This window comes from Crocuta crocuta, unplaced genomic scaffold (assembly GCF_008692635.1).
Source record: "Crocuta crocuta isolate KB4526 unplaced genomic scaffold, BGI_CrCroc_1.0 scaffold273, whole genome shotgun sequence".
In the NCBI taxonomy this organism is placed as follows: Eukaryota; Metazoa; Chordata; class Mammalia; order Carnivora; family Hyaenidae; genus Crocuta; species Crocuta crocuta.
The window spans coordinates 3,703,325-3,725,597 of NW_027529425.1; the positions used below are offsets into that span (position 1 = coordinate 3,703,325).

The 22,273-nt window shown below is 58.2% G+C and overlaps 1 protein-coding gene across 1 annotated transcript in view; it reads left to right on the forward strand.

The window, feature by feature from the left end:
* The window catches only part of FBXL18 (F-box and leucine rich repeat protein 18), a 34,972-nt gene extending 15,557 nt beyond the window's left edge, over positions 1–19,415 (forward strand). The window contains 1 exon segment of the mRNA XM_077758760.1: positions 14,764–19,415. Within this exon segment, the coding sequence (XP_077614886.1) occupies positions 14,764–14,920 (157 nt within the window). The 3' untranslated portion in view covers positions 14,921–19,415.
* Positions 19,416–22,273: the final 2,858 nt, after the last annotated feature.

The window sequence follows — 22,273 nt, forward strand, 5'->3', positions numbered from 1 at the left end:
GGGGGGTGCCGGCGACAGGGTGACACGGCTCCTCCCGGGGGCTTCATGCAGACACAGTCGCTGTTGCTTCCTGGACCGAAAAGATGCCCGTTGGGGAGATGGTGTGAGGACAGAGGCCAGCTTCTTTTCACAGCGGCGCCTCACCCGAGGGCGCTCCTACCTAACTCCTACCTAACTTGACCTCGCGGTCAAGTTCTTCGTAGCCAAACTGCAGAAGTGTTCTCCCCGTCTGCCAGCTTCCTGTGACGTAAGCGCACACATCCCTGCGGTGCGGGGGTCCGAACGAGGAGTGACAGTGCGCTGCTGCTGGCCGGCCTGACCTTAGGTTCCTCAGCGCCCGCCCTGGGCCTCCCCTGCTCCAGGGAACCCTAATCACACCAGCGGTCGCGTTGGCATAGCCTTCGGTCTCTGACAGTCCTCCGTCTCTCCTGGGCTTTCACGACCTTGACGCTTTGTGTAGTGCACGGGCCAGGTGTTGGGCAGAATGTACGTCATAACTCACAGTGACACCGTGTCCCCGGTGTGTGCCGTGGACACACGGCGCTGTCATGTCTTCTCATTGGCGTCTGCGGGCCTCTGGGCTGTAAAGTCACCTTATTCCCTCTCTCATGAAGAAGCACCTTGCGGGGAGATGCGAGGGTCTGCAGACACCCCGGTTCCGGCCGGCGTCCTGCCGCCAGCCCTGGCATCCACCGATGGGTCTTTCTGGTGACGGTTGCCTTATTTGATGTTTGGCCACTGATGGTTGTCCCTTCCCTTCATGTGTCCTGTGTTTGTGAACGGGCACTGTGCTGCGGGCGGGAGCTGCCCCTCTGTTCATTCACGCACTTGCTCGGTGTTTACTTGTGTCCGCACGGGCTTGTGGGTGCCGATGCCATTCTGTGGGCTTTTGTCACGTTCCCGCTATAATGCGGTTGCATAGAGTGTTCCAGATTTGGCCGTGGGTGTGATCTTTCAGATCGGGTCCTGTGCCCCCTTGCAATATGCCCCTTCCCTTTCTGAGCACTTCCTTACTCTGCGTCACATGGGATACTGCAGGCCCAGCGCTGGGATCCATTACTTCCTCATGCAGCCTGGCTCCTTTTATTAGGGGCTGGAATTAGAAGCCAAGGTCCGGTGTGGAGTGTGCTCACTGCTGCTGGGATGTCACCGTCTCCAGGCCCCCTCATGGATGTAGTAGGAAATTGATGTGTGCGTGTTCTATTTTGTTCTGTTTTGTTTTTGCTTTTTTTTTTTTTTTAAATTATATTTATTTTTGAGACAGAGAGAGCATGTGTGAGCCAGGGAGGGGCAGAGAGAGATGGAGACACAGAACTCAAAGCAGGCTCCAGGCTCTGCGCTGTTGGCACAGAGCCTGTTGTGGGGCTCTAACTCACAAACTGTGAGATCATGACCTGAGCTGAAGTCGGTCGCCTAACCAACTGAGCCACCCAGGCACCTCTCTGTGTTCTTTTTTTTTCATGCTTATTTATTTTGGGAGAGTGTGTGTGCCCGTGTGCATGTTGGGGAGGGGCAGAGAGAGAATGAAAGAGAGAGAGAATCCCAAGCAGGCTGTGTCCTCTCTCTGCAGAGCCTGACTCGGAGCTTGGTCTTATGAACTGCAAGATCATGGTCTAAGCTGAAACCAAGAGTCAGACACTCCACTGGCTGAGCCCCCAGGCACCCTGATGTGCAGATGTCCTCACGGCCATGTTTGTGTTTCCACGTCACCCACTTACATCCACGGTAAAGGCAGGTTCGTGCAGCCCAGGGTTCCTGCAGGCTCCTCTTCCTTCCTCACGACCTCTGTCTGCGTGGGTGAACGGCCTGAGTGTCGCTACCCACGGTGTGTTTGCTGGTTCGTCCGCCCTCAGTGCACAGGAGTCGCCAGCCCACTGGCTGGAGGATGATATGTGTTCAGGCTCTTGGCCTCTCCCCGCGGCACCCTGCTTTCCAGAGTTACTCCAGATTGTTCTTTGCGTCCCATCCCTTCAGTGTCTTTAGGTCACTTGTTTGTCACGCAGCCAGGGTCCTTTATTACCGTGTCATTTTGCATTCGCACGGCGTCCTGGTAGGTTTTATTTGTTCGGTGTTTGTGGGTGTAAAGCTTCACTGTGGCGCTTGGTGTTGGGGGTCTGTTTAGCGGCTGCCTTGGAGAGGCCCCCCCCCCCGCCAAATGACTAGTTTCTTCAGCTCTCCATTATTCTTTCTGTATTTTTCCCCCCACAAATGAACAGATACATAGTTTTCTCTCCTGTCCACTTCTTTCTTATATGTGCTTTGCTTTTTGCTTGATAACATGCATATTGGATTTCATTTCATACAGCTCTTGCTCATTCTTTTTACACCCTGCATTCTTTTTTCATTGTAAGATATACACACATAATACAGTTTACCATTTTAACTTTTTTTTTAATGTTTTATTTATTTCTGAGAGAGAGAGAGAGAGAGCGTGAGCAGGGGAGGGTCAGAGAGAGAAAGAGGAGATACAGAATCTGAAACAGGCTCCAGGCTCTGAGGTAGCTGTCAGCCNCTGTTAAGTTCCTCCTAATACTCCTATATGTGCAAACGTGGTATTTGTCCTTCTCTGCCTGACTTATTTCACTCAGCATAACACCTTCAAGTTCCATCCATGTTGCTACACATGGCCAGATTTCATTCTTTCTCATTGCCATGTAGTATTCCATCGTATAGATAAACCACATCTTTTAGCTTTTTTTTTAAGTTTATTTATTTTGAGAAAGACAGAGACAGCGTGAACAGGGAGGGGCAGAGAGAGAGAACCCCAGGCAGGCTCCGCACTGCCAGTGCAGAGCCAGATGCGGGGCTCAAACATGCGAAACCGTGAGCTCATGACCTGAGCCGAAATCAAGAATCAGATGCTCAAACGACAGAGCCACCCTGGTGCTCCCTCCCCCCCGCCCAAAAAAAACTCAGTTAAGGGGCACCTGGGTGGCTCATTTGGTCGAGAGTCCAATTCTTGATTTAGGCTCAGGTCATGATCCTGATCCCAGGGTTGAGGATTGAGCCTCATGACAGGCTCCTCACTGAGTTAGTGTGGAGCCTGCTTAAGATTCTCTATCTCCTTCTATCTAAGGAAAAAAAAAAGTGATGACTGTTTTAACCGGTTTTGTGTCCAGTCTGGTGACATTGGGCAGATCTGCATTGTTGTGTGGCCACCATCCTCTGACCTTCCAGCTTCTAAAAACAGAGACCCTGCCTCCACTGAGGCCAGCCTTCTGGCCCCCACTGGCCTCTCTGTCTTGGGGCCTGACCACTCCAGCGACCTGCAGTGACAGTATTTGTCGTTTTAGGTCTGGCTTTTTCTGCATTCCCTTTGGCATTTACTTTAAGAATCTTAAAACACAGAAATAGAAGATAGTCATGTATCAATTGAAACGAAGCTCTTTTGACTTGTTGACAAAGACTTTGTCTTTGACCTATTGCTGTGAGTTTGCTTTTTAAATCCCTGGAATACATCCCCAAGTACCCCTGAGAAGCATGGGGTTTTGTTTCTGTGTGTTTGTAACGCCTGTAAATGTCTAATATTGCACGTGATTATGCAACCTGTGTTTCTCCACCGTGGATTTGAGATCTGCTGCTATTCATTAGAGCTAATTCAGAGCACTCCAGGTAGGAATCCTTCAACTGGATTCGTCACGTTTTATGTTTCTGTTCTGCTGACGGATATTCGAGCCGTTTTCCTGTGTTTTCTCTATCCCAGTGAGTATCCCTGTGCAGGTATCAGATTCCCAGATGGAACCCTACCAGGGTGTATTCAAGAAGATGCCCCAGTTGGGGCACCTGGGTGGCTCAGTTAAGCATCCGACTGTGGCTCTGGTCATGATCTCACACTTTGTGAGTTCAAGCCCCACGTGGGGCTCTTTGCCGACAGCTCAGAGCCTGGAGCCTACTTCGGATTCTGTGTCTCTTTCTGTCTCTCAAAGATGAATAAACGTTAAAAAAAAAATTTAAAAAGAATGGCAGAACGCTCCCCAAAGCGGTTCTCCGAAGCCCTGCTTCCCCTGATGGGGTGTGAGGGAGCTCCTGCCCTGCCCCGTGCCCATGCCCCACTCCTTGGCATCACTGGACTTTGGGATTTTCCTGGCCTCCCGCTCGTGTCTTGTCTGTTCGCAGTGAGCATTGTCTGATGTGTTTATTGCCAGGCTCTCCTCTTGTCTGTGATCAGCTCTGCAGATCCCGAACTCTTCTGTTGGGCCGTGGCTTTGGGTGGTGGGTTGGGTGGGGAGAGGCTGGGCTGCCGCCTGGAGTCAGGGGACCCTCCCGTCACATGTCCTGAAGCAGCCGCTTTTCTCCTCCAGGTTTCTGCTGTGTTCATCGTTATTTAAGGTTGGCGTCGTGAGCTTTGTGTGCGCCTCTGCTGCCCCGGCACACCCGGAGCTTCCATCCAAACCTGCACTTGTCCTGGACCCCTTCCGGACAAGCCAGCTATCAGAGCCGGCTGCTGTGTGTGCAGAGTACAGCCAAATGGGTTTAGAGTGACGGTCGCAGGGAGCCTCCCCGGGGACTGCCACACATCACCCTGAGTCCTTCGTGTGCTGTAGGCTCAGAGACTCCTGAAAACACCCATTGCACTCGAGTATTGCGTTAAGCAAACAAGTGGCCAGATACCTTTGGGCAAGTGAGTACTGACTGTCCCTTCAGCAGAAAATGTGAGCATGGGTCCCAGCATTTGTGGTGAAGGAACTGAGTGAGGCCATGCTCCTGGGTTTCCCTTTGGTGGAATGTTCCACACTACACAGCTACCTGGCACTCCAGGGTGCTCCCTGTGCAGTGTTCCAGGGCGCTCCCCGTTCAGTGCTCCAGGGCATCCCCGTGAAGTGCTCTGCAGATCCCCGGTCCCTCTGGGCTGTGCTGGGCTGGGTGAGGACACTGAATATCAGGTGAAGACTCTTGTGATTCCCACGCTTCCCACTCATGCCGGGGACTTCAGGTGAGGGATGGAACTGAAGTCTCAAATAATAGACCATAGTTGCTCAACATCAGATTACTCACCTACGTCATAGGCTGACCCAGGAGAGCTTATCCGGTGGAAAGCAGTGTGCGGGCTGGCGGGCATCGTCCCTGCAGCCAGCACTAGGAGAAATTCTAAATCACCAATCCTGACGTCCTTGGAGAGGCAAAGGTCATCTTTAAAAAAAATAAGAGAGGAAGGTATTTTTAATTCTTTAAAAAAATGTATTTTTGAGAGAGAGAGAAAGAGCAAGAGAGAGAGCACACGTGTATGCTCAGGGAAGGACAGAGAGGGAGGGGGAGAATCCCAAGCAGGCTCCACACTGCCACCGCAGACAGAGCCTGATGTGGGGCTCGAACTCAACTAACCGTGAGATCACGACCTGAGCCAAAATCAAGAGTCAGACGCTTAACTAACTGAGCCCCCCAGGCGCCCCCTTAATTTTATTTTTAAGCAACATATACCCAACTCGGGGCTCAAACTCCTGACCCCAAGTTCAAGAATTGCAAGTTTACTGACTCAGCCAGCCAGGTGCCCCGATGCTAAGATCTTTTAACTCTAAATTTTGTGTGTCTTTGCACTTCATTTAGACTATGAAGCAGTAGTTATTGGGATTGTTGTCAAGGCAGTAGAGTTCGAACACTTTGCGCTCCTCGAGGGGCAGCACTCCCCCCCTCCGCCCCCGCCCTGCCTGGGGCGTCTTTAGAAGGCATCACCCTGGTACCTGCAGGGCTCTCTTCCCTTCATGAGTATGGCCTTCCTGGAGGTGGAGCTAGGACTTAGATGAGCTCCCAGAATTTGAACAAGGCAGGAGGAATGCTTCCTGGAGAGAACTTGACCTGAACAAGCAAGCAGGTTGTTTGGGCAGTGGCCACTTAGAGACCTCTTGTGAGGAAGTGCGCAGTGCCCCTGAAGAGAGCCAAGTGTCATGCCTCGTGTCAGCACGGCCGAGGGTCACTTCCTCCACCAGTTTCCTGTACTGAGGATGGGGGGGGGATGACAGGGAGGAGGCCGCCGCTGTACCCAAAATGCTGAGGAGAGCCATCAGCTGGAGGTCCCCAGGATTGCAGTGGCCTTCTAAGATTTTTTAAAGTATTCTCTGTGCCCAGCTTGAGAATCGAACTCACAATCACGAGATTGAGAGTCGCGGGCTCTGTGGACTGAGCCAGCCTGGTGCCCTTACTCTGATTTTTTTAAATTTAACATATTGTGGATGGTTTTTATGTCAATAAATCTGCACACATGGTTATTATTTTTTAATTTTTTTGTAATGTTTGCTTTTGCTAGGGAGACAGCTTGTGAGCAGGGGAGGGGCAGAGAGAGATGGGCACACAGAATTGAGGCAGGCTCCAGGCTCTGAGCTGTCAGCACAGAGCCTGACACGGGGCTTGAACCCACGAGCCATGAGATCCTGACCTGAGCCCAAGTCGGACGCTTAACCTACTGAGCCACCCAGGCGCCCCTCTGCACACAATTATCTTTAATTCTATTTTGTGTCCGTTAAATGGGTACCATCGCGGTCTCTGGTCTGGCGGTGTAGCTGACTCTCACTTTTGCTTAGAGGTTTCCGGCTCCAGAGCCTGCATTGCCAAGGGCGTCTTCCCATCCCGTCCCTGCATCGCATCCTCACACCTCGGTGTGCTTGCTGGGTGCCGTGGAGCGGTGCTGTCGGTGTGCCCAGGTTTCAGGGGGCTGAGTCGGGTGCTGGCTGTGCAGCCCGGACACTGTGGGCTTTGGGAGGGACCACAGCTGTCTGGGAAGTGGGGTGCATGGCAGGCCGCGCGGCCGCCCCGCCCCACGCTCTCCCCACACACCTGCTCTCCGCACAGGCCGAGGCTGCTTGTCTCTGGCGTGTGACAGGGTCGTTGCTGGGCTGGCTTTGCCCTTTCAGCCCCCGGGAAGAGCTGCTGGGACCGTGTCACTGCACTGACTTGCCGTAGGTCACTGTGTTCCCGGGGCCCGCCTGTTCCCGCCTGTCGCCGAAAGCCGCGGCTTTGAGAACTCTGTGGGCTCTTGCTGCTCAGCCCTGAGGGCCAGCTTCTCGTAGAGACGGGATCAACCTTCCGGGTACACACGGGACCTTCTCAGAAACAGAGCATCTGAGGTCACCACGCAGTTCAGAAGCTTGTGCTGTGACAAGAGAGCGTCTGAACGTCTCCCTCCCTACGTGCGTCACTGGCTCACAAAGCCGCTTTGCACTCTGGTCCTCAGAGTCCTCAGCACAGTGCTCCGGGCCACTCAGCAGACTTGGCACGAAGATGCCAGTCCCTGCTCTAAGCGTCTTTCTCACTCTTGGTTCTGTTCACGAGGTCCCTGTCTGCAGCCTGCTCGCGTCCTGGTGGCCTGCTCGAGGGCAGCCCCTGCTGGGCCGTGAGCTCCCTCCCCTGGCCTCTCGGACTGCACCCACCTGCCCCTTTCTTAGGGGGCGTAGCACACACGGTTGTGTCCTTTGGAGCCCCTGCACTTGATGAGGTCTGAGACCTGGTGTGCCATAGCTCTGCTTTCCTCATGTGTTTTTGCACTCGGAGCACAAGCCGGGAGTTGGGCTGGGCTCACTGTTGGCCCAGCGGGCACGGGTCATGGCCGACGCTTGGAGCACAGCATCTGAGATCAGACCCGAGGGTGGCCTTGGTTAAGTGGATGTCCTGGGTGGCAACTGTACCCATCCCTCTGTCCCCACATCCCAGCACCCGCACAGGCCTGGGCCACGGCCGGGTGCCCTGAGTGCCTGGTCCCTCCTCAGGGCATTAGGAGCCCTCGCTCCTCTAGCAAACCTCCCGGAGCCTCAGCTCAGGGCCTGTCTCGGTGCTGGGGCTGTGCCAGCAGCGCTGTGTGTTGTTGCCTCTGTCGCTCAAGCCTCACAGAAGTCCTGTGAGACATGTGTCGTTAGTCCCAGTGTACAGATGGGGAAACTGAGGCTTTGGGAGGCAGGTGAGGAATGTAGCCTGGACCCCAGCGTGGGAAGGCTGGGAGGTTGTGTCCAGAGGTGGGGAGGGCACCCACCCCTGCCAGAGGGCCTTGCTGGGTGCTGTGTGGGCTCTCCAGAGCCATGTGGGCATCTCACCCTGAGCCTGCAAGCCCTGAGGGAGGCTCCCAGGGCTGAAGAATCTTCTGTGCTCACCAGGGCTGCGCTCACATCCAGGTCTGCTGGAAGCCTTTCTCCTCCGGCTGTGCTGCTGGGGGCAGGGCTGAGGTTCAGCTCGAAGGGAGAGCACCGGCCTGCCTCTGCGCGGGCGTCCTCCTGGTGGCCCCTGCTGCCCGCGGTTGTCTGTGGCGCGGCCCCTGCTGTGGGTCTGGGCCAGCACAGGGTGGCAGCTCGGGCTGCGCACGGGTGACCTGGCCTTCCGGCCGGGCCCCAAACACTGGGCCGCTGCATCTCCCCTTACTGCCGGAGCAGGGGCCCAGATGCTTTTCTGCGAGGTCGCCAGCAGATGGCGCTGTGGCCCACTTAACCAGCGTGTTCCTTGCCCGGCTCCCGGTTTCTGTCCTCCAGGCCTGCGGTCCACCAGGGGGTGACATGAGAAGGGAAAGGCTGGAATTTGTCTTCACTTTTCTGCTGCCTTTCTTTGTTCTTCTCTCCTTCCCTGCCTGGAGCTCGGAGAATTGTGGAGCTGGGGGAAGCACTTGGCCCTGGCCTGCCCTGCCAGTCCCCTGCCCGGTTTCTCCCCGTGACTCAGCTGTGACTCAGCCACGGGGCTGCTGTTACATCTGCAGTCCTGTCACTGGGCGAGTGGCTACTCTTTTCATGGTCGGCACCTTCTGTCTGGTTCACGTGTCTGATCTACGTGTGGGCATGTCTCACGGGTCCCGCTGTGGTGTCTGTGGGGTGGCTTCGGGGCCTGGGTTTGGAGCCCAGCCCTGCCTTTCAGGCTGCCTCAGTTTCCTCAGTTGGGAGGCGAATTTGTGACCGCCCTGGACACAGTCATAATGGCGGCGGCGAGTTGTGTCCGACACCAGGCACAGCGTCCTGACAGCGTCCTTTCTCTTATTCTCTCTTCTTTGCTCTTTCAAGTTTGAAACACTAAACACTTGGGCCTTTCTCTGACCTCGATGGCGTCCCCCTCTTCTAGGTTTGGGGGGCTTCTGCACGTTCCCCTGCTTTGGGTCCCTCTGGCGTTCCCATTGTCAGGTGTGGGTTTAGAGCTCGGGCAGTGCCCTGGGGCGGCGATGCCTCGTGGCCCCTCCGGGAGCAGGATGAAGCTTCTCTGCCTGCCGTGCTCCCCCCCGCCATGGGCACACTGCAGGTTCACGGGGTCGGGTGTTCGTGCCCACTTCCTGCATGGCCTCAGACGCCCTGGCCAGAGCCAGCCGCTGTCGGTTCCACTTGCTTTGTCTCCCAAAGCCCCAGAGTCACACTGTCACTGCCAGGTTAGTAGCACCCAGCTGCCCCCCGTCTGGGCCCTGGTCCTCTTGGCGACGAGGAGCCACACGGTGTGGCCCTCGTCGGAACTACCCTTGGACTCTTCAATTCCGAGCCGCATGCCAAGCCACACCTCTGCTGTCCGCTGTTCCCTGGCCTTGCACGGGGCCCAGAGGGCTCTTCCCAGGGGCTCTCTGCTTCCCTGGTTTTCTTTGACTCTGCCCTTCCTGGAAGCTTTCTGCAAGCCCTTGTGGCCCCTGGGGGTTGGGCGGGGGCCGTGTCAGCACTCTGGTGTTCTTGGTGCCCCACACAGAGTAACAGCAGCCTGCTTTGGTCGGTGTGGCACCCTGCTGAGGTCAGCCCTACCTTGCACCTTCACATCCCACCAGCTGGGCCCCCGATGTGGCCTCTTCACTCACTGGCTCTGGGACTTCAACCAAATCGCTTTCCTGTCTGAGTTGAGTTTCCTCTAAAATAGCCTCTCGCCGACTCTGTCCCCACCCGGGTGAGTGTGACACCATTGGTGGCCAGGCCTTCTGCCTTGCAGATGGGGCTGCCTAGCTCTGAGGTCAGGGACTGTCGTGGTCATCCTGTGAGTGAGTGGCCCTCTGCTGCTTTTGTGATCTCCCCCCCCCCCCCCCNAAGCAGGTGGGTGGGGCAGAGGAGGCTGGGCCCTGACTCCTCCCCTGCCTGTTGCCGGAGTTGTCTGATGTTAGGACATGCTGGTTCTGAAACTCACCTGAGTGCTTTCCAGAAAGTGGTAGCATTCCGTACGCCCGGTGGCCCTGGGCGCCACCTCCCATCCCTGGCCTTCCTAGGCCATGTGTGTCACTGACCTCTGTCATTTGTCATCCTGAAGGGTCTCAAGTCGGAGTGGGGCAGCCTCATTTTTCAGGAATGTCGAGAACACCAACCCTGGGCAGGGGCAGGCCTTGTCCTCCAGTTCCCTGAGCCAGTGCGCCTCGGGTGGGAATCCCACCTGACCTGACATCCTGGTCCCGTTTCCGCCTCTGAGGCCTGTGGGAATCCCCCCCCCACCCCCCAGGGGTCCTGGCGAGGAATGTGGGCCTGTGAGGTCTGTAGGCGGGCGGTTGGCTGGGAGTTCCCAGCTGCCTGAGCTGGAGTGGTGGCCCCGAGCCTGCCCGAGCTTGCAGCATGCGGGGAGCTGCTTGCAGGTGGCCACCGGGGGGCTCAGGGGCCTGGGGCTAGGGCCGCCCACCCTGCTGGGCTGCTTTGGGCCTGGAACTGGTGCGGGGCTCTCCACCTGTGCTTGTGTTCTGCAAACGTGTTCGGAAACGAGTAAAGTTTACAGATGGAGTGATGAATTGTCGAAGTCTGGGGAACCTTGGGAGCTTTAGAATTGAATGTGGATTTTAAAATACAGAATTAGCACTGTTTTGCAGCCTTAATTGCTGGTAGAGGGGCGGTTGAGCTCCACTGTGATTGGTGTTGCCTCACCACGGTTTCCGGGCAGGTCCCTGGGAGGGTTTCGTCCTTCGCACCTGGAATGCCGATCCGTATGTGACCCGGAAAAGGGCCCGGACAGCAGGGCTTCGCTTCTGCAGGCTCAGCTGGGGAGCCCTTGGCCTTGCCTCAGAGCTCGGAGGCAGGCGAGTTCAGGCTCCATTTGGGGGAGTCCTAAGGGGCTGGATCTGGGAGTGGGCAGGCCTTGGGCCAGGTGCCATGGGACCCACGGTGGCCACCAGCCAGTGGGGCCGGAGAGCCACGTCAGGGACCGGACTCGAGCCCTGGGCTGCCGATCAGCGCAGAGGATGGTTCAGTGGTTAAAACCTCCTGTGGGCCAGATTGTCCAGGCCACCCACGTGGTAGGTGAGGTCCAGTGTCCCACGGCAGCTGCATCTGCTCGCTAGTCTCTCCTCGGGTCCTCCGTGGCCATGAGGGGAGGATCCGCGGGCAGAACCGGGCCGCTCCGAGGTTGGCGCTGGGCATCCTCAGGATCATCTGGGAGCTTGGAAGGTGCACCTGTGCTGCTCCCTGACTCAGCTGAGTTCTCCCGCCTCTGACAGAAGGCCCTTCCCCCTCCCAGCTGCCGGGTTTACGTATTTTTGCCGTCGGTCTTTGCGCTTCTTGAAGACCATTGTTATGGTGTGGGTGGCTTCTCAGACTTCTCTTCCCATTTTGGCTTTTCTAGAAGACCTTTATCTTGGGGGGAAGAGGCCGTGAGCCTCAGTGGTGCCTCTAGTTTCTCTACGAAGAACACCCGACAGGTGTTACGAAGCTGACGGAACTTTGTCCGGCCCGCACCTCCAGGAGCCCTTTCCGCATCTGTGGCCCCTGCAGGCTGGGTGCAGGGTGCCCCCCCACGCTCCAGAGGTGGGCCCAGAGTTGGCTCCAGTGTGGTAGCCGTGCCGAGCCCTCATGTCGTCTGCTCGTGTTGCTGAGGGGCTGGAGCCCGGGCCAGTACCCTGGCAGGCCAATGCACAGTGCGTTCACAGGACAAAGGTGCCCTAGCATATCGGGGAGTCCCCAGCCATGCTCCATCGTCATCACTCTGGAACAGCATTCTCTTGCCNCTGCTGCTAAGATCATTACGGCCTTGTCTTGTGAGGTGTGAAAATGTTCGTGCATTTTGACCCAGTAACCTCGTTTCTGGGAATTATTCTGAGGAAACCATTCAAAGTGCAGAAATAATTGTACCGAATTAAGTGACGTTGACCAGCATGGTAGTAAAAGGGTAGTAGTGCGCGTGTGTGGCCTGGGTGATGCCTGAGTCACTGTGCTGGGCACCCTGTCTCCGTCAGGCCAGGCTGCACAGTCCCAGCTGCTGTGGCCACGCTATGTCCTCGTTTAACGTGCAGATGTCAGGGACTGGAAGTACAGCAATCCCGACCCGCGTTCTGTGTGTTTTGCTGCTTCCCCTGAGCCACATCTGCATCAGGTGTGTTGAGGACAACAGTGAGACACGCTGAGGAGGGCGCCCGGGCCCTGTGCTCTCCTGCACACAGTCTCTGTCACAGTTTCTCTTTAAACAGAGCACCGGTTTAGAAATCAAACACTTTTCTGCTTCGAGAACATGTGGAAAAGACATTTTGGGTCCTGAGGTCTTGGAACAGTGGAGGCGCCATCTCAGTCCCCCTGGTGTGTGCGCAGCAGGCCCAGGTGGGGGTTTTCTTCCCTCCCAAATGGTGGAGAGTAAGTATAGGTCACCTTTCTTAAGCGTCGTCCTCTGGCCCTCCAGGAAGGGCACCTTTCTGCCCCATCCACAGGGACCTGTGGTTCCCCTGCTGCTCATGCCCCCCACCCCCCGCTGTCCTGGGAGCCTGGCGATTGAGCTCACAGGTGCCAATGTCAGGACAGGTGAGCAGGCCTTGGTGCGTGGGTCCCCTCTGTTCCTCGGCGAGGTTCCTGCTAGTGCAATTCTGGGAAGGCCAGGGCGCCTGGCCTGTGCTCTGCCCGATGCCTGTCCCATGCTGGCGTTGCTGCCCAGGACAGCATGGGGCATAGACGGGCCTGAGGATCATGACCAGAGACCTCCGAATGCTGACTCTTGCCCTCTGTGACTCAGGGCCAGAAGCCTTGGCCTTGGGTCTTTATGTGAGCAGTGTAGCTGGCCCTGAGCAGGGGAGAGGGCCTGAGGGGTGACCTGTCCTCAGAAGCATGACTTCTGAATGTGGGTAGCCAGAAGCTTTATTTTGCTGGATCTGTTTACTTGAATCTCAAACTATATTTGAATCATGCAGAAGAACGTTATAGCATGTATGTAAGTTATGTGGCAGGATACTGGAAGCAGAACAGATCACACGAGTGCCCCCCCCACCCCGCCTCTGCCACACCTGCCCTACCAAGGACTCTCCTCCACCCGTGGGGCCTCCTCCCTCCCAAAGGCAGCCTCAGCCCTGCACTTGGACGTGAGTGATTGCCATCTTCCCACTTGTCACTGCTTCTCAGCTTCACTCTGGGCAAGGCCCGCCTGCTGTGACACGTTGAGTGGTGCTGCTGGCTGCCCCGGCTGTGGGCGCCACCCTGAAGGGGCGAGGAGGCCGTGGCTGAGAGAGCATGGGCTCCTTGAGGCCCAGGGAGGAGCTCTGCAGACCGCGACTGGGGGTGTGCTCCTGGGCTCTGTCCAAGTCCACGTGCATCCTGGTGTGAACTGAGAGAAAGACGTGGGGTTCAGTTGTGGTGGCACCTCCCCCGTGGTCCCGGAGACCTTCTGTGTGCGGCCCCTAAGGCTCCTGGGCCGGGCCACCCGGACGGCTGCGTGCAAGGAGCGAGGCCAGGCAGGCAGCCGCATTCCTGTCCTGGCCCTGGGTGAGACGTTAATCCCCCGTTAGCCTCTTGACAGCAGCTTGTGAGGAGCCTGGGGTGACGCCGCCTCGGGGGCAGGCTGGCCAGGCGTCCATGCCGGCACGTCCTACATCCGGGGAGATTGTGTTTCGAGTAAAGTGCACTGCAGGCTTGCAGGCAAGGACCTGCCTCAAGATTCACAGTCACCCTGTTGCCGGTGAGCAGACACTGAATGCAGAAGTGGGAGGCATTTTCTTGGCATCTTTATTGCCCAAGCATCCAGCTTTATGAGTACCTTTTTGGCATTTACTTTACGTGTGTCGTAAATCCCTCACTGGGTCCGCTGGGGGCTACGGGGAGGGCTGTGGCTGCAGTTTCCTCGTCCCTTTCAACAGGCTCGGGCCTTTCTTCCGGAACCAGAGTCGCTCTGGGGTCTAGAGGTCTTCTGTCTCACTCCACAGGGACCAGCATGTCACCCTTCTGAGGCTCCTGCAGTGTACTTGTGTTTTGTCTCCTGGCCACTGCACGGGGTAGGAGGGTACAAGCAGGGACTTTGCTCTGAGGAGGGAGAGAGGGGCCCCACAGCCAGGGTGAAGGGGGCTGTCCACACGGGTCCCTGGGGAGGGTGACAGAGACTCTCCATGGTAGTTGGACGCTTCCTGTGTGCTGCGGGCAGGGCATACTGCCCCCTCTGTGGGCTGGGGAGGATATCTGACTGCCATTTGTCACGACTCCAGGTGAGGCCTCAGGGATCCCAGCAGCAAGGCCGGGCAAAGGTACTGCCTCACCTGACTTGGGGTTCTGTGCCCCTTGAGGGTGGCCTGTGTGCAGGCAGGTTTGGCTGCCATGCCTTTTTCCACCTCCTGAGGGTGTTGTCCTGGCCACGGAGCCTTGGGTGGCCAGAGGCATGGCTTCTGCAGCTCCCAGGAGCCCCTGCTGTGTAAGAATGTGTTGGCCACTCTCCGGGCCCTCCCTTGGCAGGGGAATAGGGGTCTCCTGTGAACCCCACAGAAATGGCACCACCCAAGGTCTGTGTCTCTCCCTCTGTCCCACCCTCTCCCTGCCTCTCCTGAAGCCTCAGCATGCAGGGCCTGGGGGCCCATTTCTGCTGGTAGGAGGGCTGGCTCGGCCCTGCACCTCCCCCCTGCGGCTCCCACCTCCTCCACACCCCAGGGCCCCCGCTAACGGCTTGCCTCTCATTCAGTTTCCAGGCCGAGCGGCCCGCGCTGAACGTCGTCATCTTTCCTCTACTCCACGAGGGCCTGACCAATGTCATCCGGGACGTCCCCATGGTGCACCTGGATGAGATCACCTTATTTAAAAGCAGAGTGGCCGAGGAGCCACCAAACTTGTGGTGGTGACAGGGACAGCTCGCACTGGCTGAAGCTGCTACCGTCAGCCAAGTCTCCCGCCTGCTGCCGTCACCTCTGTCCATCTCGGCCAGGACACAGGACTGCCCTGATTGGGCATGTGGCCTTGCTGCTGCTCTCCACCCGCCCATGCTGGACGCCAGGGCCCGTTGCATCGCAAGAGGAAGGAAGCCCCACCCACCGGGCTGTCCAGTGCACCCACCCCCGCCCCCAGGGCCTCCCGGGGGCTTCCTCTTGCTTTCTCTTGGCGCTCAGCGAAACGTGAGTTGAAGGAAGGAAGAGAAGGAAGAGCTGGCTGTCAGGGTGACCTGTGGGGCCCTGCGTGGGTGTTCCTGACCTGAGATGCGCGTCCATCACAGGGCACTGACTCCCGGGGGCCCTGATCGGGTCCCCAGAGCACCGCAGGGCCCCAGAGCTGCCCCCACCGCCACTCAGCTCTCCAGAGTGTCTGTCTGCACGTGTGTTCCGGGCCACCTGCTGTCAGGCTCTGTGGAGGGGCGGCCGGGGGGCCCCAGTGCTGGGGTGACAGTGCACGTACCCATGAGGGTGACTTGGCTCATCCTGTGACGCGACGGCGCAGCTGGTGACCGTGCTCCCCTTCCCTCTGGCAGGCGGGGAGCACAACGCGGGGAGGAGCTCACAGGTTTTGTGGCTGCATGTTTGGGCTTCTCCTTCCCAGTAATACTCGTTTTAACCCAATAATGTCCCCAGTGTGTTGCCAGTCAGACGGTGTCAGCCATGGTCAGGGCCGCTGGCTGGGCAGGGCCCCCCGGGGGCTGGGATTGCTGGGGGCGGCCTTGGATCTGGCCCGCCGTACGACCGTCATGACATTCAGCTTTAGAACCTGAAGTCCCCACAAAGACCTGTGTTTCTGGGGAAGTACAGATAAACCGACTTCGTTAAAGAAACCTGAAATATTAAAACTTAGCAAGGATATCTAAGGCCAGAGTACTGATCAGATTACCCTGTTTCATACAGCTTTATTTAGCACTTTAAAAAATTCAGTGCAGCTATTCCAAAAATGGGGAGCGACCGCCCAGCGTCCAGGGCCTCGCTCCCTGTGCGGAGCCCACTGCCTCTGCCTTCTCGACTGCAAGATCCCCCCCAGAGCCGGTGGGCCCTTGGCCGGGAGCTTCCTTGGGGCTGTGGTTGGGCTCCCTCCACCCAGAGTCCGGCCCCGCCTGGCCTTGGAGATGCTCCTGGAAACCCGCAGGGCTGCCGGTTGCCAGCCGGCCGGGGGCGAGCCAGTCTCTGCGAGGGTGGCCTCTTGCTCTGGGCTAGGGGCGCGGAGCCCGCTGGGCCCTGCTCAGACTGCGGGGCCCATACCGGCTGTCGGCTGCTCTCCGGCCCCCAGCCCGGCCATCTTCCCACTCTTTCTGTGGGGACGGTCTCCCCGACTCTCCTGTTGTGTGTATGTAGCATGTCCTGCGGTTTATCTTTAGAAGACCAGGTCCCTGGGTTTTTCATTTGCTTTTCCTTCCCTGGACTCTTGAAGGGCAAACGGTTCAGCAGCCCCCGACCCCACCGGGTTGAGGGGGTCCGGGGCTGGCGATGGGCAGACAGCAGCTGCAGGGATCAAGCAGGGCTGGGGTCAGGGTCCTGGGAGGAGCGGTCTGCCCGGCAGCCTCTGTGCGTCCCAGCGCTCTCCTCTCCCCTGTCTGAGTGGATGGGGTTTGCGTGGGTGGAGGGGCGGTTCACGTGCCCCTTCCCTGCCCTGGCTGCAGCTGCTGGTTCTTGCCAACCTGGCCAGAGGGACTGGTCTGCCGGCCCTACAGCCTTCACCTTGGAGGTCCTGCTGCGGTCCGAAAGCCACGCCTGGCCTTGCAGGCTGAGGGAGAGACTGCCCTGAGCCCCAGAGATACAGGGCCGAGGTCCCCAGAGGGCCACATGGCCATAGATGAGGGTCTGAGCGTTGGTGGGAGCACCTCCCCTCCCCAGTTTGGGTACATGTCTTTCAGGTGGTGCTTAGAGGTCCCTGGCCAAGAAGGGTGGTCAGGAAGGGTGGTACAGGGACTGTGCACTTTCATGCTCGTGTCTGGCCATGGCGTGACCGCTAGGGAGGTGTGACCCAGCAGGGAGGTGGGCCAGGGCCCTGGGTGGCTCTGGGTGCCCTGGCCTTCAGAGCAAGCCAGGCTTGGGCTGGAGGATGTGCTTTATGGGCTGCGATCGTGTGTTCCCGCGCTCCCCCCCTGGCCTGTTCTCATGAGCAAGCAGCTTCAACCAGGGCGTTTCTTATGCCACCAAGCAGGCTGGGAGGGGCCGTTCGGCAGAGCCTGGGGGCATGAGCTGCCGCGGAACGCGGCCCCCAAACAGTAGACCCTGTATTTTTAGTGTCCCCCGTAGCCATTCTTCTACTTAGAGCAGGAATTTCCGCTGCTTCAACACCCGAGACAGGATCCACCAGATGTTAATAATGTGCTTATTCTCGCTAAGTGCCATTTTGGCAGTGGCGTTAATTGCAATTTATATTCTGCAGCATTTTATGCTGGGAAAAGAACCCACCCTAATGGTCCCCACTTGGCAGAACTGGGCTGTTAAGTGCGGACCATATGCTGCCTGCTGAGAGGGGCCGGGTCAGCGCCGGTGGCCGCATGTGCGTGTGTGTCCGTCTGCGCGCGCACACGTGCGTGTCGTCTGCTGTGTGCACATGTGTTGTGTGCACGCGTGTGTGCACATCTCTGCATGTGATCAAGTATGCATGTTTGCACGTGTGCACGGGTGCACATGTGTGGGAGAGGGAGAGAAAACAGCCTCCGGGGGCAAGGTGGGAATGAGGGAGGAGAGATCAGGGTGTTTATCCCTCTGTTGAAATAGGAACCCCCTGCCCTCCCACGGCCGCTGCTCCCTGGTGGGCCCAGTGCGCCCCCGGACCTGCTGGCTCGCCCCTTGCTCCTTTCCCCACCCGGCCCTGCTGCTCCCCAGGCTCTGACTTGCTACCACACCACCAGGGCCCCTGGCTGAGAGTCTGAAGGTGCTCCCCCGTGGGGTGTACCCCAAGCACGAGGAGAGCAGGGGCCTGCAGGCTCCCTTCCCTGCGACTGGCTTTTCATTGTCACGTGTGAGTATTTTCATTTCCGAGCCCAAGTAGGCTGGACGGGGGCTACTTCCCTCTGTCATATGATGGGGTGCAGACCTTATCCCTGCCTGGCAGCTGCCCTTCTGAGAAACCAAGGATTCGAGGGTCTGGGCCCACATGTCCTCCCAGCTGGAGGGTGTGCTCTGCTCATCCGGGACAGGGCCTGGATGACGCCGCACACACCTCGGGCGACCCCCGCTGCGGGCCACTGGGCCGGGAGGACGAAGTGTAGCGGGTCCCTGGCTGGGAGAGCGGGCCGGGGGACGCAAGGCCGCAGGAGCCGGAGGACCCAGATGTCTGTGGGCCCACAGGGGTCTGAAACCAGCACGTGCCATCCTGATCAGGCCAGCAGCCCTCCCCGAGTCTGGGCCAAGAAGGCGGCGACCCCGTGGCCTCTTTCCACTTTGCGGGATGGGGACCCTGCCCTGGGGAGCCACCCTCACGACCTCTGAGTGGCCCTGGGGCAGCGGGCAGCCTCCTGCTTCAACTTGCTCTTGTTATTTGCTCCTCGGGGGTTGGCGAACTGCTGACACTTTGTAAGAAGAAATAACGCGGAGTGAGGCATGAATGCGGCCGGCAGTGGGGGACTCCGGTGGTTTCGGCCAGGAAACGGGAGGCGATGGAGACGTGGAAGGAGGACTAGAGTCTGCAGTTCTCGCGGCCCCAAACTTGGACAGGAGGGGACGGGATCGTGCAGCAGGGGTGCGGGTGCCTGTGTGGTGCCCAGCAACCTCCTCCGTGGTGGGGGCACAGGGTTCTCACGGGATTTCCGAGGTCTAGGATGCAGGCTGGGAGGTGTCGCCTGGATGTCTACCTTCTGGAGCTCCTCCAGAAACCACGGGAGTGGGGGCGTTGCGGGAACGTTACTGGGTCCACTCCGAGCCTGCTGGATAGGGAACATGGGGCCCCGGCTGCTCGTTGCTGTGAGGTCAGGGAGCCAAGCTTGCTTCCTGGGAGGCTCGGTTTTGCCGGGAGCTCTAGACCCGACAAGAGAGTGGCTTTCCGTGGAGTCCTGACAGCATGGACAGGACGTGTCCCTGCTGTGCTCGGTGGAATGAGCAGGTTGGGGGGGGGTCACATGACACCCGTGGCACAGGTGGGTGTCCAGCGCCGGCACCAGCTGCCCCTCTGCCCACCTGCCACTGCCTGTCCCCGTGCGACTGGCCCAGGGCATCGTGCTCGGCACATTTCCAGGGGGCACGGGGTAAGTTGGCCAGGGGTCTCACAGTATGTGGTGACCAGGTGCTAAGTGACCAAATATGTGTCACCTGCCTTTCCACACAGACCTCCTCAGCCGTCTGGTGATGCCCACTCCTGAATTTTGTGTCCACATGACATTTTGAATGGATATTTTCATGTAAACTTGTGGCATGTGAAAAGTTTCAAATAAAGTGGACTTGATTTAGAAAACCAGGTGGCCATGCAGTACTTCCAGTGGGGATCCTCCCTGATGTTTCCCCTGCAACCCTCCCCAGCCCCGGGGGCGTTGGCCAAGGCTGGGGGGCACTCCTCACCCATGGCTGTTGTGACGTTGGGGTTACCTGGATGGACACGTGAGCCCCAGAGAAAGCTCTGGAGGCCGCCCAGGGCTCCCCGGAGGTGGTGGGTCAGTCCGTGTGTGCTGGGGAGGAGGCAGCCCGGCAGGCAGGGCACGGGACACAGCATGGCTGAAGCAGCTCTCTGCTCCCCAGCGGTGGTCCGCACTCTAGCAGTGCCTGGTGACTGGCTGGCATAGGTGTTGTCCAGGGACCATGGGCACCGTAGCCGTTTTGTTTGTTATATGTGTATGTATTTAAAAAAATTTTTAATGTATTTTTGTATCTTTTCTTAAAATTTTTTCAATGTTTACTTTTGAAAGAGAGAGAGACAGAGCACGAGCAGGGGAGGGGCAGAGAAAGGGAGACAGAATCAGAAGCAGACTCCCGGCTCTGAGCTGTCAGCACAGAGCCTGACGCAGGGCTCGAACTCACAGACTGTAAGATCATGACCTGAGCTGAAATCAGAGGCTTAACTGACTGAGCCACCCAGGCGCCCCTCTATATGTATTTTTACTTGTGGCAAAATATATATAACAAATTTACTATCTTAACTATTTGAGTGTCCAGCTGAGGGGCACTGAGCACATTCACACACCGTGCAGCCATCACCACCATCTGACTCCAGAACTTTCCATCTTCCCATGCTGAGATTGTCCTCAGCCCCTGCCTCTCTGTCTCCATGAGTCTGATGACACCAGGGACCTCAGAGGAGTTACAGGATTTGTGCTTCCGGGACGGGCTTATTTGCAGCATCTGTTTTAGGCAGAAATGTCCTTCAGCAGGGGAGGGGCTGTGGCTGCAGCGTGGGGAGCGAGGCAGAGAAACCAGGGCGGGCGGGCAGGCATCCGGGGCAGGAGCAGGGACCTGGATTTGGGGGAGGGGGGATGGGCAGGATGCTGCAGGACAGAGGGACAAGGGTGGGGACCATCGGGTGGGCTGAAGAGGGCTCCGGGACACCTCCTGAGCTCCCTGCCTGGTCCTCGAGAGGAGAGTCGCCCGAGCTTGGCCAGCACCTCCCTACCTGCAGGACTCCCCACGATGGTCCGCTTCGGCCCGGAGCCACTGAGAACCTGAGGGGACAGTGCTCTCGGGGGCCAGGAGGGGCAGGCCCACCCTCCGTGCTGCTGAAGCCAGACTGGACCGCGAGAGCGTAGGAACGAGAAATCTCGGCAGCCTGTGCTTCAGACACACATGTGACCGCATCGTTAGGGTGACAGGTAAGTGGTGGAGGGTGGAGCCAGGGCGGGAAACCATGTAGTATGCCGCTGCTGGTGTAGATGAGCCTCCGCAACGTCGGGGTGTAGACGAGCAGTTGGGAGGTGTTCATGGCCTCCATGGGCAGGTTTTGGACAGGGCTTTGCGTGGTGGCTTGGCCCAGTTCCCCGGTGCCCAGAGCCTCTTCTGGTGGCTGGAATCTTCCAGAAGCATCTTCGCTCAGGTGATGGTGGTTGATGCTGTCTGTCCACCGGGACCTCTGCTGGGCCTGTGGCCAGAATAACTACGTGTGGCCTCTCCACGTGGCCTCTCCACGTGGGCTGCGTGGGTTTCCTCACGGCACAGTGGCTGGGTCCCAGGAAAACCTAGAGGACGTGCCCTAGGCTTGGACATCACCTCCAGACAACTCTTTTGACTGAAACGGTCACAGGGACATGGGTCTGCCCTCCTCTACTTGCAGCCCCCGCTGGGGTCATGTTAAGGCAGGGGGGGTCTCACTGGCAGAGCATGTGGAACAGGAGCCTGGTGTGGCATGTTTAGTGAGGTCCTTGTGGTCGGGCAAGGACACCTGCACACAGGACCGTTGTCCACTGGGCCCTTTGTCCCCACCCGGCCAGCCTCCCCCCGCCTTGTGGGTTGTCATGGAGGAGGAGGGGCCTTCGGATCCTTGGAGGACTCATGTCTCCCAGAGGCCTCCTGAGCACGTACCCCTGACCTATGGGGAGCACCGTGCCACCGAGGGCAGAGAAACGTGAAGAGCTCAGCACGGCCTGGAAAGGCCAGGGCGCACCTGGGCCCCACGGGATGTGAGGCAGCCTCGCCTCAAAAAAATTGAAATGACCTCAAGTAAAGCTGCTCTTGTGGCGGAAGCCTTGGGAGCCGAGGCTGGAGGAGGGAGGGGTGGCGAGAATGACAAGCTTCGCGGGCACTCGGGTGGCTCAGTCAGTTAAACGTCTGATTCTTGATTTCTGCTCAGGTCATGATCTCACGGTTTGTGGGATGGAGCACTGTGTTGGGCTCCATGCTGACAGCGCAGAGCCTGCTTGGGATTCTCTCTCTGTGCCCTTCCCCTGCTTCTGTTTCTCAAAATAAATGAATAAAAACCTTAAAAAAAAAAAAAGAATGATAAGCTTTGATCATCACCAGGAGCTTTGCACAGGATTTATTTGTTGCCAGGTTTGCCTTTCCTGGTGGTGGAAGAGCGTTGCGGAGCCCTGACTTTCCAGAGCCGAGGGTATTCTGGGAGCGCCCGTGGCCCACCTGGGGCCCCACACTGGCCGGGTGGCAAGTGAATGAGTGAATGTGCGTGTCTCACACCGCGGGTCCCAGGCCAAGAGGTAGCTGGTGTCACGGAGCATGCTTTCCCTTGGAGCTTTCCCGTTGGCTCCCGTCGGCTCTGCGGGAGGTGCTGGATGCGACCTTTGGCCCTTTTCCCTGGCCGCCCAGGCCACGCGTTGCATCGCGGGCCGAAGTTGGCTAAAGCCAGGAGCAGGGCCTCGGTGAAGCCCTGAGGAC